Raw genomic sequence first — 16216 nt, 5'->3', positions numbered from 1 at the left:
GTTTTGTCTTATAACATGAGGAGTGACCCCATTCTTATTTACAGAGAGTAAGATGTAGACAGCGACATGATCCCCTGTGTACATCCATGAGGCACTCACTGGTCTCCTGAAAAAAAGAGCTGCTTGGCAACATGTTCCATCTTTTCCTTCAGAAGAAACTTGGCCAAGCTCCCACCTTAACAATGTTTTCCTGAGTCAGACAAACCTGAGGTCCACTCTGGGCTCTTCCACTTACTAGCTGTTTGACTTTGGGCAAGTAATCTAACCTTTATGAGTCTTGATCATCTCCTCTGTAAAATGGAGATGTTATTTCTCCTACTCTCAGAGTTGGGGCGATTAAATGAAACCATACATGGCTAATAATATGAAGTCAATGAATAGGGGCTATTTATTTATTATTATCATAATCATTATCATAATTAGACTTTGAGCCAAGGGGAGTTAGAGGGATTGAATGTAATCAGAAGTAAGAAAATATATTCCTTAAAAATTTTCTGTAAACTTAAATCTTTCAGATCTGAAATGGGCTTTCATTGGAATCATGCAGGTGAATAAGCTCCTGTGGTAATACAACCCTTTAGGAATGTCTGTAGGGAGGAAAGATGCTGTACTTACTCTGTTTGTGTACTTATATTTACATTTTAAGGAGTCATTTAAATAAGTGGATTGCATGGAAAATCAGCTTATAAAAATGAGTATTTGATTTAAGCTTAAATAAACCAGTCAGTCAAAACGTTTAAATTATCTCCTCTTTCCATGGATCTTCTTGGGTCTTTGTACCAACTGCCATCGTACCAAGCAGATTGCAGGTAGCAAGCATTCTCAGATGTCCCATTGTCACGGTTTTTTTGGGGGGGTGTAGCAAGAGCCAACTCGAAGTTTGACCTCCCACAGTCTCTTCTTTTTTGTGGACTTGAGTGAGAGTCTTCACAAGGCCTTAAGAGCTTCAGGGCCCTTTCTAATCTCAGCAATTCACAGATTGATCAAGGGCACGTCATCTTCTGGCCAAGGCCGGGGCCCACTGCTGTCCTTCTTCTTATTTGGGCTGTCTGAATTTGGATTCTGTTGGTGGCTTTGGGGGGAGGAAAACATGTTCCCTCTATGGTCAGAAGGTTCAAAGAGGATGTTACAGTTAAGACCTAGATTAAAGCTAGAACATTATCTTTGTGTTTTACACTGGTCTCAAGTGGAAACCGATCACTTAGGGGTTTTCCTACCATCTCAAGCAGAGTGAGCTGCCATGAAGGCTATTCTTAAGAGTAAGAAAATGGCCCCATGGATGTGACCATCCAACACGGCTTCTCCCTCTGCCCGTAAAGACTGTAAGCTTGAAAGAATCCTGGGAGAAGAGAGGTAACTGCCCATTTCTTTCAAATATGATTTTATGATTCAGCCCATCCCAACATTTGGTAGTTCTCACAAATGATATGAGAGAGTGTTCTAAGAGAAAGGATTATTTTCTTTTCAGAAGTATGCACGAACAGTGGAAGGCAATTAGATTTTAAGTTATTGGACTCTGGAAAAGGAGGTTTAGCAGTTAATCCAGATGAAATGTGTCTTCCTCAAAAATCAATAGACATAGACCTTTAAGCACCTACATGGTTTATCAACTCTATATATGGCTCAGCCTTTAGTGATCCAACCTGCATATATGGCCGTTGTGGCAGAAAGAGAACCAGATACAGCATCCCCGTTCTTGGCCCTTGGAGAGTGTGGGGATGTTCCCATCTCCATGGTGTATAAGATGTGGCCATGTCATCACAGAAGCTGTTTCCAGGGTAGATGGAAATAGAATTTTTTTTAAGGGAATAAGGAATGAAATTTCAAAGTGAAAGGTACTTTACATGTTATTTTGCATAGAGTAAGGCTCTGCATAATGGTAGTTGTTACTAGTGCCAAGTTCACATTCTTTTGATATACACTCCTATCTAATTTTTTTCTTGAAAGAAGACTTTGTGCCTTCCACAGTGCTTTCCAAAAGATTTTTTGTATTATAATTTTTTAGAAGGCGCTAGATCTTGGGCTTCTAATTGGAGGTCAATTGAATGGCTTCTTCCACAATTCTGGAGAAATAGTATGCTGCGTTTTGTACTAGATCATTGGCTATAATCTCGAAGTCTGGCATGAATATAAAGTAGTTACCCTTCCTGTGATTTAGAGATTCCCCACTGACCCCACCACTGGACCTGAACTCTGCACCCTACTTGTACATCTAGTTTGAGTCTCAGTTTTTATTTGGGGTGGGCTCAGGACATGTCTAGAGCCACCTAGGAGCTTTTGTGTTCTTGAACAATGCCGAGTGTTCTAATATTCCAGAGATTAGGAGGAGAAGAGATTTCTTGGGTACTAGGTAATCCTCTGGGATCTTATTCAGACCCGTATTCAGGGGTCTCCAGGCTCATCTCAGAAACTGAAGAAGCATTTTTCAAATAGTTTGGTTGTGTGCTCCATGAGGGCAAGATTTTGTCCATCTTGTTTGTCATTCTGCTGATCCTTTACTGCACATACTCCACACTTAATAATCGGCCAAATGAGCACATGAATGAATTCATCAGGGGGTTTCAGTGGTAAGGATTTACTTCCACGCCAACTATCTTTGACCTCATGTTTTCCTTTTGGGATACTACAGTCCTCTCTCTCCCTCGCCAAGAAACCAGAATCCTTCATGGGTTTTTGGGGGTTGTTTTTGATTTTTTTCAGACTATGTTTTCTGAAGTTTCTTTTTAAGCAGTTACATTGAGATATAGTGTACATACTATAAAGTTCACCCATTCACAGCGTATCATTCAATGGCTTTTACTATACCGAGAGAGTTGTGCAACCATCACGACAGTGTAATTGGTGCAGGAAACACAGAACGCCCGGTGGAACTTGCTGCCAGAAAGACCCAGGTTCAAATCCTCGTTTCTGCCGCTGACAAGTGGTGTGATCTTGGGCCAAATTTCTTAAATTCTTGGCGCCTTTGTTTTTCCTAGCTGTGAGAGGGTTCGTCACTCGTACAGTTGTGAGAAATAAGTGAGGCGTTGGATATCAAGCACATAGCTCAGAGTGTGGCATGGAGCTGACCTTTGGCAAACCTTCTTTCCCGCACTCGGTGACCCCTGTACCCTTCAGCTTCTGGACCACACAGGATGGGGAGCAGGGACAGAGATGGCTCTGATCTGTGATATTCCTGAGCTACCTTCTCCTGCTGCTGAAGCACAGAGAAAGGATCCTAAGAGAGTGGTGCCTCTCGCTCAACAACCGGCCCATCAACCTCTGGGTCCCACCAGCTCTGGTCAAGGCATCAGCCAAGATGCCCCACTTTCCACCCATCAGCTGTCCTCGCTTATTCTTCGATCGGGGGGTTTGTTCTCTCTTTCAGAAACCCCCGCACACACCCCCACTTGGACTTCAATAAGTCACAGACTTTTGTTTCCAGTGGTTTCTTCTTCCAATATCCCCATTTCTGGAGGGTTGCCAACTCTACACACTTTTCTTTGCAATCATAGAATAATAAGGTTGGAAGAAACCCTAGAGATAATCCAGTTAAACCTTCCTTTTAACAGTCAAAGAAACTGAGGCCTAGAGGAGCAAAGTAACTTGGTTACATAGTTAGTTGGCAGCAGGTCAAGACTAGTACGCTGTCAGCATTTAATAGATATCAGCGCAGTGAAGGACTGCCTTTGGGTCTGTTCTGTTGCCTCACTTGACCCAGGAACCAGAGTGAAAGCTGAGGGCTTGAATTCAGATTTGGACCCCACTCTCTATTCCTCTTTCTCTAATAAAACAAGGATATACCTGGCGCCGTTAGCATTCACTCTTAAGGGATGAGATCAGAAGCCTTGTAGAGTGTACCATGCTAAGTGGTTAGAATATTTCTGGAATCAACACTGTTTGGAGAAAGTGAAAATTACAACTTGCATCCTGATGAGTCTCTGCATATTTGGGCTGAACCTTGTAATTCATTTTGGTTTCCCGTTGCTGAGTGGAGAGAGCTGACATTTTCCAGGCTTCAGAGGGATCTAGACCCAGGAGATTTATTCCCTGCAAGTTACCCTATGGCTAATGGATGGGATGGTTAGTAGAGGGTTCTGTACCAAGCCCCTGAGCATAGAGGGTGGAGGGGCTGAAGGGGAGGAAAGTGGGAGACATCAGTAAAAGGAAGAGAAAAAAAATGGAGATGTCAGTAGGCCCCGGAATTCCTTTAAATTGATTTCTAGGTCCACATCTAAAATACGCAGGTCATAATTTCTGGTGCTAGCCATTTAGAAGTAGCTATGCCTTCTTTTAGAAAGTACTATACAATGCAAGAGAATTTTCTTTCTCTCTCCCCCTCCTCCCTCCCTCCTCCACCCCTCGCTTCCCCTTTGTGAACAGGATGTTATATCCTTAGTGTGCAGGGGGCTGGGTAGGTTCCAAACTCAGACCCCAGGCCCGCAAAAGAGTCAACACTGGGTGTTTTCTAGCCAAAGAACTGTTAAGGGTCGTAATTTAAAATGAATAAAGCCTTTCAGCGGGCCCCTTCTTCCCCTAAATCAATTTGATTTTATGTAAACATTTATCTCCTTTGCACTTTCATACCATTCATATAATAATGCCTTCATGAACATTAATGTTTTCAACAGGTACATTTTCGAGAAGGTGAGGGGGGTGGGTAGGTGAGGGGAAGTATAACACACAGAATGCTTTCTAAGGAGTCTAGTTGTGCTAAAACTTGCCCCAAACCAAGGAATTTGTGAGAAAAAGAAAATTTGGTTTTAGTAGGGGAAAAGATGTAAATCACTCATGGGGGAGGGGCGGGTGTTGGAGGGCAAAGGTGGTGTGAGGGCAGGGGCTATTGTTTGGAAAGAGACCCAAGTGAGGAAAAGGCCAGTTTTAAGTCTTTTGTGAGAGCATCTCCAGGCATTTTAAGTTGCTGTAGGTGACCCCGCTAGGAAGGCACAAGTGAAAGAATGCTTTGCCTTAAGAAAGAAAATGTTTGAATTTTGACCAATCTGTTCTTAAATACAAGCAGCTCTCCTTTCTAACGCGCTCCGGCTGCTGTGGACTGACGCCCCCCTGCACTTTCGAAAGCAGGGGCAGCCTGTGAATGTGAACACCGCATAAAGCAGCAAGGAGTGCTTCTGCCTTGTTGTTCTCTGCCTGGTACCTCGGATAAAGGCCCTGGACACCTTCGTGGCCCAGGAAGCAATGCTTAGCCCCCACCCCCACCCCCCAGTAAGGATGCAAAGAGAGAAGTGAAAAGCAGATGCTATAAAATTATGAAAAGAAGCATTTAGCTATTCTTTCCAAATTCACACCCAACCTTATTTATAGATAGGGGTCAGGAACACTTGGCCAAATATTTTTAGCAAATCTAGAGAAAATGCCCTGAAAGGGCAATTCCTCTTCTCTCCTCTTTCATCATTTACTGTTTATCTCCCCATCAGGTTTTCTTTTTTTAAGTGCTAAATACAATTAATTGGCGTGCTCTCTAATTCTTTCGTGTGATTGTTAAAGAAATAAAAATAAACAGAAGGGCACCACGACGGCATCTCACCAACCGTTGCTTTAAAATAGAATTTTTGGAAGCATTGTTGATTTCTACTTATTTTTGTTGGTAAATCCTGGGGAAGAAATGTATATCTTTTCCTTTAAAGTTCTAATTCAAGGCGTGGATGGTAGAGTTCTGAAGGGACTTTGGGACTGCGGTAAAATTTCGTTGTCATAGTAACAGAAAGGGAAATAGGCCTTGCTCACCTGGGACTTTAACGCTGCAAAAGCTGGATTTTTTTTTTTTTTTAAGGAAAAGGACTCTGCAAGTGAAATAAATGAAAAACTTATTGTATTTCGAAACAACATTCCAAACATTAAATAGGTAAATGGCTGAAAAGACCACTTCTGCCATTTTTCTTGGTTTCTGTACTCATCTGATCAAAGAAGCCCAATTTTAAAAGTGCACAAAAAAGGTTATCTAGGAGAATATTGGCTTAAAAATATGTCTTACAAGTGATAACCTCAGACCATTATTCTGTGCCTTTGTATATTTCTGGATAATCTATAGAGGGTCTGAAAGGACATTCACACTTGTTATTAATCATAAAACCCCCAGCATATACCTGCACAGACTGACTGTCTTTGGACAGTAACATTATTTTCTGATTTTATATCCACCAGTTGAAAATATCAGGCCCCCTTTGTGTGTGAGGGTTTACGTGTGAGGCATGTGTGCGTGAAGATGTGTGTGGCCAGCGGAAAGCCACATACGTGACGAACCCTGGGATTCTGGGCTCAGTCATGCCACTTTTAACCCTCTGGAGCAAGCTAATTTTGTACAGCAGGAGTCACTGCTGCTTGTGAAGCCTTTTTTTCTTCTTTTCTCTCTCTCTGTCTCTGTCTCTCTTTTTTGGAGAGAGCATGCCCTAGCCACTCGGGGGCGGGTGTACAAACCAGAGCCCAGCTTGTGAGCCACTTCGCAGCCCTCCACAGTGATGGAGCCAACTTGGGACCAAAAACATCCAAATTTGCGAACTGCAGTGGGTCAGCTACGTTCCTTCACAGGCAGGGCTGGCTGAAATTCCCCAGACCTGAAATCCAATCACTTTCCAATCCAATCTAATATAATGCATATATATTCTCTCCTAAAACATGTTTACTTAAAAAGGTAACACCTTGCTTTCTCTTCACAGATTCTTTTTAAAATTTTTCCTCAAGTGCAATCAGAATTGTTTGAAAACAGCAGGAAACCCAAGGGACATGAGAAGGTTTCAGGTAAGGGGCCTGCCGTTCTTTCCTGGTAAATAAGTCATCCTGTTTTCTTTCTCCTTAGCACTCTTTTTTTCTTTTCCTTTCTTTTTTTTTTTCCCCCCCTTAGAAAACATTATTCATGGATGCCGCTAACAACAAAAAAGATAACTGTAAATGACCGCCCTCTTCAGATAGGACTGAGGGTTTCTTCGTTTTGTAGTGTTTAAGGCCTTCTGCCTGCATTGCCAGGGCCCCAGGGGAGGGGCACCAACCCAGGCTGGAGATTTGATTTTAAGCCCTCAGGCTGCCCTTCGCACACACAGCTGCCCACAAGCAGGAACAGCGTTCTTGATACTCGGCCACCTTGGGATTTTTCAAAGCAGCTTCTCTGTGCTTTCTGCAAGCAACAGCCTCTTCCTTTCCTTTGCCACCGATTAACTATTCAGTGGTCTTTCTCCGAGTGTCTGGGAGAGCAGCAGACCAAGCAGCCGTGGTCACTTTAAGATCTCAGCATGACAACAAGACCCACGGGACAGTAACCCAGCTGCCTGGGTTAAATCTGCCACCGGTTTCATCACCCCTGCCACTGATGTACTGGGGATACAAGCTAATAAAAACCCAGAGCGAGGCAAAGTGTGTCAGGTTGGAGATGCGAGGAAAGCAGCCCCTCTTGGCCCCCTTCCTTCATCTTTGAAGGACCCACATTTAATCCACCAAATGGCTTTCCTGCCACTCACGCCCCATTGCAATACCTCCCTCTCCTTTCCCCATAGAAAAATGGAAAACATGTTAAACAATATTATTCAGACTTGAGATTTAAAAAAAAAAAATCCTGGCAGCAACGTGAGAGATGGAGATTATTAGCCTCACGTTTCAGGTGGGGAAAGTGAGGCTCTGGGAGTTGAAGTAACTCGCCTCTAATCACGGGAAGGAGGTGGTGCAACCCCGAGCCAGGAGGATGTGTCGGATCCAACTCTTTCCACCGGACCCTGGGTTTGCACCGTGTGCAGCTGCTAGGGTTGCGCCTTGCTGTTGCCTTTTTCTAAATTCTGAATAATTTCTGAACAAGGGGCCGCACATATTCATCTTACACTGGGTCCCACAAATGATGTAGCTGCTCCTGCCTTTTGCTCAAAGAGCTTCTGTGGTTTAGCAGCAGAGTCATGAAAGAGTTAATAGGAGAGATGGGTACATGCAAGGCCAGTGAGCACGACCTTGAAAAACAAAAATTCCTGTCATGTTTTTTCACCGCATCATGGGTATCAAACTATCTTGCTGTGACCGGGACATTTTTTTTTTGTTTGCTGTGTAGCGCTAATACGAGCCTCGCCTGAACAAGTTAAACCACAGCTCTCCATCCTGCAGACTCTTCCCCTGCTGCATGATAAGAAGACGAATAGAAATGAAATGATTTTCTTGGGAGGGGGGGTCAAGCAGGAACATTGTGCATAGTGGAAGCTTATGGTACTCAGTGTTCCAAACAGAAACATAAATAATTTCAGTCCAAAAACAGAGTGAAATTCAAAAGAATTCCAAAGTGCCCAGATGACCAAAGCTTAGCGTTCACGTCTGGAAGAAACAAGAGGCAGGGAAAGAAGCTAGCAGTTTAGATTCCTATCCCCCCTTATTCTCTATCATCCCTTCCAAAGAGTTTTAAATTTGAGAAGACACTTCTAGGAGGCTTTAAATAGAATGCCTTGTCATTTTATTTATTTTATTTTATTTATCCCAAATTTTAGAAATGTATTCACTTATCAGATGCACGTAATATTTCCTCTACTTCTCCGGTTATTTACTAAGTGAAATTTTTAATGTGCCTGAATTTTTTAACAGGGTTAGAATAAATATTGTTCATTTCAAAATACGAGGAATTCTCATCCTGTGTGAATGTACTTGACTTTTGCAAAGACGAGGGAAAAGATTTTTTTTTTTAAGTTTGTGGATTCTAGGACTGTCTTATTTCTGGGGTAGGGCTAAAGTCAACTGGAAAAAATTTTTTTGCATTTTTTTATTGAGATAAAATTCATATATTCATCATTTAGACCATTTTAAAGTGTGTGATCCAGTGACTTTTAGTATATTCACAGTGTTGTGCAACAATTACCACCATATCATTCCAGAACATTTCCGTCATCCCAGAAAGAAACCCCATACTTCCCAATTCCCTTTTCTGTCCACCCACTGACAACCACTAATCTACTTTCCGTCTCTACAGATATGTCTATTCTGGACATTTCCTGTAAAGGGAATGATACAACATGTGGCCTTTTGTGTCTGGTTTCTTTCACTTAGCATAATGTTTTCAAGGTCCATCCATATTGTAGCATGTGTCAGTATTTCTTTTTTTTATGGCTGAATAATATTCCATTGTAAGAATATACCACATTTTGTTTATCTGTACATCAGTTGATGGACATTTGGGTTGTTTCTACTTTCTGGCTTTTATAAATCATGCTGTTATGAACATTTATGTACAAGTTATTTTGTGAACATGTTTTTGATATCTTGAGTATATACCTAAGAGTAGAATTTCTGGGTCGTATGGTAACTCCAGATTTAACTTTTTGAGGAACTGCCAAGCTATTTTCCACAGTGGCTGCACCATTTTACATCCCCATCACTAATGTGTGAGGGTCCCAATTTCTCCATATCTTTTCCACTACTTGTTATTTCCTGTTTAAAAAGAAAAAATCCTAGCCATCCCGTAAGTGTGAAGTGGTATCTCATTATGGCTTTGATTTGTCTTTCCCTAATGACTAATGATTTGAGCATCTTTTCATGTACTTTTTGGCCATTTGTGGATCTTCTCTGGAGAAATCTCTATTCAAATCTTTTGCCTATTCTCAAATTGGTTTACTTTTTTATTGTTGAGTTGTAAGAGGTCTTTATATATTCGGAATACTAGGCTCTTATCAGATAAGTGATTTGCAAATATTTTTCTCATTCTATCACTGGCTTTTCACTTTCTTCACAGTATCCTTTGATTCACAAAAGAATTGACAATTTTTTACCGTACTCAGATTCTATGACAAGTATAGCCTTCCATGAAAGATCTTTTACGTGGAGAAAGGCTTGACTATGTGCTGTAATGGTCAAGTGAAAAGTTTGGATCAAGTTCAAAGTATGAAACAAAACCAGAGATGGTAGATAATCATGAGAGTGATCTAAAGGAATGGGATAGGGAGGGTGGGAGGGAGGGAGACGCAAGAGGGAAGAGATACGGGAACATATGTATATGTATAACTGATTCACTTTGTTATAGAGCAGAAACTAACACACCATTGTAAAGCAATTATACCCCAATAAAGATGTTAAAAAAAATAAAATAAATAAAGGAATGGTAGCTTAGGAATTCCTAGAATATACGTATATATCATTCAGAATGACAAATGAGATAATTTTAAACCATATGGACAAATAACTTCGATTCTCTACTTTTGTTATATGATCAAACGTAGATTTAATCTGAAGTTTTTTGATTTGTTTTGTTTTGTTTTTGTGTGGAGATTTGATCTGAGCAGGATAAAAATACAAAATATTTCTAACCAAATCATGAATCCAGCCAAACTCTCTCTCCTCTCTCACCCCTTCTCTTTCCACTATCCCCCAAACATCGGTGGAACCTAAATTCTTTTTCCAGAAATGATCAAATGAGAATAAAACCATTATATCAAACTTATTTTCCAATCTGAACCAAACCTCTCTTTCATTCAGTTCAAGTCCTAAGTAACATGGGCATATAAAATATTTATCGAAATGCAAGGGTTTTAACCCTTTTTGCGGGGGGGCTCAGACCCCTTTGAGAATTTGGTATGAGCTGTAGTTTTGTCCCAGTAAAAGGCTACATTTCAACAAAGTTTTGCTTAAAATTTCAGGGGTTCCAAGACCTCTTAAGACGTCTCTGAGAATTCCACGGACCCTTGATCTAAAGAGATGAAATTCATCTAACACCCAATGGGCTCCCTCCATGTAACTTAACCCTTACGATGGGGACCTGTCCACTTAGGACTCATCCTGGTGGTCTTCCCGTTCTCTTGGCTGTAAAGACCACCTGCTCCGGGATCCACATCCTCAGACCTCCCCCTTCTCTGGAGCTGCAGACACCCAGCTCTGCCTCCCTCCTGGGCATCTTCCCCTGGATGACTAGTGAGCACACGCTCACAGCAGAACTCAGTGCTTCCTCCCTGGTCTGTACCTTCCTGCTAAGTATCTGTAAAATCCGCCTCTCTCTCCTGAAAAACTGCGATAGGCCCTTGCCTCTCCTCCTTCCCTGTCTAACGCATCCTCAGCACGGCTGCCAAAGTGATCTTTTAGAACATGTCCCTCCTCTGCTTCAAGTAGGTTATAAATATCTCCCGTCCATGGACAAAAGCTCAGATTTTAGAAGGCATGGCTGAGAAGTAGCTTCGTACCAGGCAGGGCTTCTGCCATGCGCCCCTCCTGACGCTTCCATACATTCCCCCACCCACCAGGCACACCTCACTGATTTCTATTCCACGGAATATCACCTGGAACCTTCTCACATGTTCGCCCCTCTGCCTGGGAACCCTTCACTCCTCACCAGGCTGTGACTTCTGCTCGTGCTTCAAGCCTACACCTGAGTGTCACCTCTTCAGTGAGGCATTTTCTGGCAGACCTGTTGGCCAACATACTTCTCTACAGGCTTCTACTCTGCCATTGCTCACATTGTCTTCCAATTATTATTTGTCTAATAGCCTGTGTGCTACTTGAGGATAATCTGTATGTTTTATTTATTTTTGTATTTCTCCCCAATGCCAGTCACTCTGTGGAGCTCAAAAAATGCATTATTAAATGAAGTTTTTAAATGAATTTATTTATTTATTTATGGCTGCGTGGGTCTTCGTTGCTGCATGCGGGCTTTCTCTAGTTGCAGAGAGCAGGGGCTACTCTTTGTTGCGGTGCGCGGGCTTCCCATTGCGGTGGCTTCTCTTGTTGCGGAGCACGGGCTCTAGGTGCGCGGGCTTCAGTAGTTGCGGCGCATGGGCTCCGTAGTTGTGGCTCGCGGGCTCTAGAGCGCATGCTCAGTAGTTGTGGCTCGCGGGCTTAGTTGCTCCGCGGCATGTGGGATCTTCCCAGACCAGGGCTCCAACCCGTGTCCCCTGCATTGACAGGTGGATTCTTAACCACTGTGCCACCAGGGAAGCCCTATTAAATGAATTTTTAAGAGAAAGAAAGGAAAAAGATAGGAAGGAAGGAAGAAAGGGAGGGAGGGAGGGAGAAAGGGAGGAAGGAAAATAAGAAAAGGGCCCCCAAAGTATCTGAATCCATGGACCATTAAGGAAGAAAATCACTTCTGCCCTCCTTGAAATGGAACAATTAGTTGAAACACGCAGATTAACAGCGCGGTGAAGGCAAGGAAAAGAAATTTATGTATAGTTTAAGCTGACAGGCCTGTTAAGACATAACGTACCCCGTTCTTCATTTCTCTGCATCGTGGGTGGAGAGCAGACAGTTGGAAAATCCAGGAGAAAATCAAGCCACTTTCTTGGAAGAGTCAGGCATGTTGTCATTACCCACATTCAAATCCTGAAACACAGCAGAAGTTGACAACAATCAGGGCTTTTGTTGCCAGTTCACTCTCGTAGACAGGCTGGCTGGGTCTGCTCCAAGTCAGAGTGAAAACACAGATGCCCTCATTCATTGATTCATTCACCCACCAATACTATCGAGGAAATTCTGTGAGCCAAGCACTATCCTAGGTGCTGCAGATATATCAGCAAGCAAAACAGAGAACATTCCTCACCCTTGTGGGACTTACATCCTAGCGGGGAGACAAGGAAAGTGAGATAAATGAGTGATTTACGTAGCTTAGCTCTGCTTCTCTGAGGTCTTCAAGTGAACTGACTGGAAGCACAGGGGCCCTAGTGCCAGTTGTCCTTGTATTGCCTGCTGGGACTCAGCGGTGTGGCCAAGTCCAGATGGTATGGGAGCCCAGTGCTACCTGCCATCGTAATAATAGCAAGTGTGGATGCTCTTCCCAGTAGCTTTCAGAGTTTTCCACAGCATCAGCTATAATAGGACACGTGTCAGCAGATCACGTACTTGAGACTGGGAAGCTTAGAGGCCTTACCAATTCCCCCACCCCGCCCTGCCTCAAAAGGACTCTGTTTTAAACAGACCTGACCACTGTAGAAGACTGCAGTATTTCCCATCCCATGGGCGGCACCGACTGCTACATTACTCTTTCTGGAGTTGGTAGCAGGTGCCTTGAATCTCCAACCCTAGAATCATTTTAAATGAATTCCTTCATTCTAACGTGTAGCTTTCTTGTTATTGGGATAAAGATTCTTCCTAGCATTTGCTGAACTTTTCTGAGTGACTCTCGGGTGTCTCAAGTTCACCCCTAATGATTCCCTTTTTAGATGAGGTCCACCAAAGCCATCATTTTGTTATATAGCTATGTCAGGGAGAGAATAGAGATACAGCAACAGTTCTTGCCATCCTTTGCTTCAAAAGATAAGAATTCAAGAGGTGTGGAGGGGTGCATACATTCTTTCAGGTGAAAGAAAAGTCATTTCCAGGGTCAGGTTGGGAGAGACATCAGTGCTGAATTGATTCCTGTTTGATTATAGGGATCTGTGTACAACCCCAGGAGGGGCCTGCTAGAAGGGCTTTCTGAGGGGGTCCCGGAGGAGGTGAGGGAGGGGTTGGTGCTTTGCAAGGACACGCCTAGCAGGTCTCGCAGACCTCTGAGGAAGAAAGCAGACATGCACGGTGGTGGGAAGACACCAAGATCTCCTCCATCAGAATGGAGAAACGAAGTGAGGCGTGTGAGGACGGACTGACGTCATCAGGGTAGTTGGATAATGTGGGAGGCCTACAGCCTGTTACTGCAACGTGCTGGATGCAACCACTGCACAAAAACAACGGAGAAGTTCACGTGGCCGGCAGGGCCCCTAGTCCACACAGCTGGGTGGCGGCCATTCGTCTATTTGACTAAATGATGTGAGAGCAAAGGGCAGGGCTACTCATGCCTTGGAACACGGCCAGGCTCCATCCAACAAACCCGTATGACTTCTTAAACCCCAGCTCTTATATGAAACGTTTTAATGGCATCACCATCTATTTTCCTTAAATAAAAAAAAAAAATGGTGACTATTTCTCTCACACCCGTGAAGAGGGAAACGAGAGTTTAAATTAACTCCAAATGGTAAAGATTTAATACAGTTCCAGCTGCCTGCAGGTTTCTTCAGTTCAAGTCTCTCAGTTCAAGAGCCACCCCAGGTGCTCTGTGATCTCACCCACCGTGTGAAGGTTGCCGGGCTACTGAGCCCCACTTTTAAAGCACAGAATGAAAAGCACGTGACTCATGGCGTCTCTGATCCACAGGTGGGTCCATTATCTGCTGATAGCACAAACCAGCGAGTCCAAGTTAAGAAACAGTAATTACCTACTTGGAGTCAGAAGAAAACCTCTGAAGGTCTGAGGGTCTTTTGCCCAGTCTAATGCTTTAAGCTTGGGAAAAGCTTTCTGTGGGTAACTTCAAGGTCTTGCCTGTTGGACAGTATACCCTTCTGCCCACCCCCATCACCCACTACTTTTGGCATCTCACATGGGGACAAGAATCGGGGTTTAAGAATTTTGACCAACTCACACAGGAACTGTGTTTGGAATTATTTGTGGGAGAAAAGGAGAAACACAGAAGCAGGTAGTTGCCTATATAACCCTTGGGAAAGGATGTGTCAGATTTCAGTTAGGTGGAAGCAAACCCTAAATGCTCCAACATTTTAAGAGACTCCAATTTGGGCACTAAAACCTACCCTTGAACATTTTCCAGGACCATCAGATGCAGAACTTCCTGGAAGGCAAAGCTTTCTTAGTTTCACAGTAACAGTGCATAGATTCTTAAGCTGCTTACGGGGCCTACGTGCTCCTGGGTTTTGATGCATGACAGGGGATTCACGAGGTCCCTAGGGACAGAGTTTGGTGGAAGAGAATGGCCCAGCCAGATCAAGAACGGCATCGAATGTGTTAAGGCTCCGCTGTGAGCCTCAAAATGTTTGCTAGTGAAATACTGCCCTGGGCCATAACCATCCCTCTTGGCATACGTTTCAGATGGGACAGGCATTGCCCTCAGTGGAATAAAACGATGTAGGGTAGATGTAGCAAGCATCACTGGCCTTTGAGATGAAGAGAAATTTGGTTGTAAAGCAGGTTAATGACCTTTGGGCTTCCTGATGACCTAAAAGGCAGGATAAAAAAATTGCCGCTTGATTTCTGTACATAGTCAACTAGTTTTTGAAAAACAAGCCCTAAAAGGTGTCCAGCCTAAGCCAAACTTGCCAAAATATGCCAGCAGACATGCCCTTTGGCATACGGCTCCACTTACGCCAGTTAGAATTTTTTTTTTTATTGCCAGAATAATCATTTTGGTACCCTTGAGTTGTGTAAGAAAAGTTTTTCAACTCTTCAAGGCCCTATCTCAAATCTCATTTCCTTGATGAAACTGTTTGTTACTGCCTTCAGTTCGGGTTAATTTTCTTACCTTTGGACTCCTAGAGGAGACAGTGGCCACATAATTCAGCCCTCAATCGTGTATTACCACATAGTAATATCTCCTGATTATGTGTAGTGTTTGTTCTGCTTTATCAGTTGCATGGTAAACACCTTGAGGTAGTGACGGTGTTTTCTGTAGGCTTCCATTGCCTGTGGCATGGTGCCTGGAAGATCACAAAATAACTCTGACTCCCTGAAACACAGCGCTGTCTGGTGACTTACGAATGTATCTTCTCGGGACTTATGTCATTAATGCCACAGCCCCCTCCCTTGCTGTGAGCAACTCCAGAACGCCCCACATCTGTCTCAGCAGCAATCAACTTTGCGTTCTCTCGTTTGCTACTTGATACTCAAGTGAACAGAAAATGTAACCTTGGGGAATATGAAACACCAGCGATTGCTAAGAATGCTGGGAATTCCTTAAAAAAAAAAAAAAAAGGATGACAAAATCCATACTTACGGGGTAGGTAGGTGTTTAAAGGTAATTTTGGAGACTCTGAAGTCTAGTAACAAAGAAAAATCCGGGCTTTCAATCTGGCTTGAACATGTAATGTGTGCCAAGAATGAAGAGGTAGGGAGAAACAATTTGCAGTAGCCAATTTGCTTGTTCTTTGCCTGGGTTGAATTACGGAGGCTTAGGCTAATTGTTTCATCAGATTCCCCTTGTCGAATGTGAGAACTCGCCAGTGTTGAAAAACATCAATGGAGTATTTCTTCTGACGATATGGACTCCAAACCTGATTGCCCACCACAACCAGAAGTCTGTCTTGATTTTCTCTGTCCCTTTAGTGGTCTCTGTGTTTCTTTCCTCCTTCCACAGGTGGAAAATAAAATCCCACATAATAGTGGGATTTTATTTTATTTCAGCTTTGGGAAAGCTGAAATAACATATATAGCAACTGAACAGTTATAAGGGAAAAGCACATCATGAATTTAATTCCATTTCCAGATGTAAAATGTCATAAAGAATTGTTCTCCATACTTGGCAAAA

At 43.0% G+C, this 16216-nt stretch overlaps 1 protein-coding gene across 1 annotated transcript in view; it reads left to right on the top strand.

Moving 5' to 3' along the window:
• EBF2 (EBF transcription factor 2) overlaps window positions 1–16216 on the top strand; it is a 194293-nt gene that overhangs the window by 128706 nt on the left and 49371 nt on the right. Inside the window, exon 7 of the mRNA XM_067745178.1 lies at window positions 6651–6732. Coding sequence (XP_067601279.1) covers window positions 6651–6732 — 82 coding nt within the window. The remainder of the gene's footprint in view (window positions 1–6650; window positions 6733–16216) is intronic.

This window comes from Pseudorca crassidens, chromosome 7, assembly GCF_039906515.1.
Source record: "Pseudorca crassidens isolate mPseCra1 chromosome 7, mPseCra1.hap1, whole genome shotgun sequence".
In the NCBI taxonomy this organism is placed as follows: Eukaryota; Metazoa; Chordata; class Mammalia; order Artiodactyla; family Delphinidae; genus Pseudorca; species Pseudorca crassidens.
The sequence above is the reverse complement of the archived record's forward strand: the minus strand, read 5'-3'. Positions and strand labels throughout refer to the sequence as shown.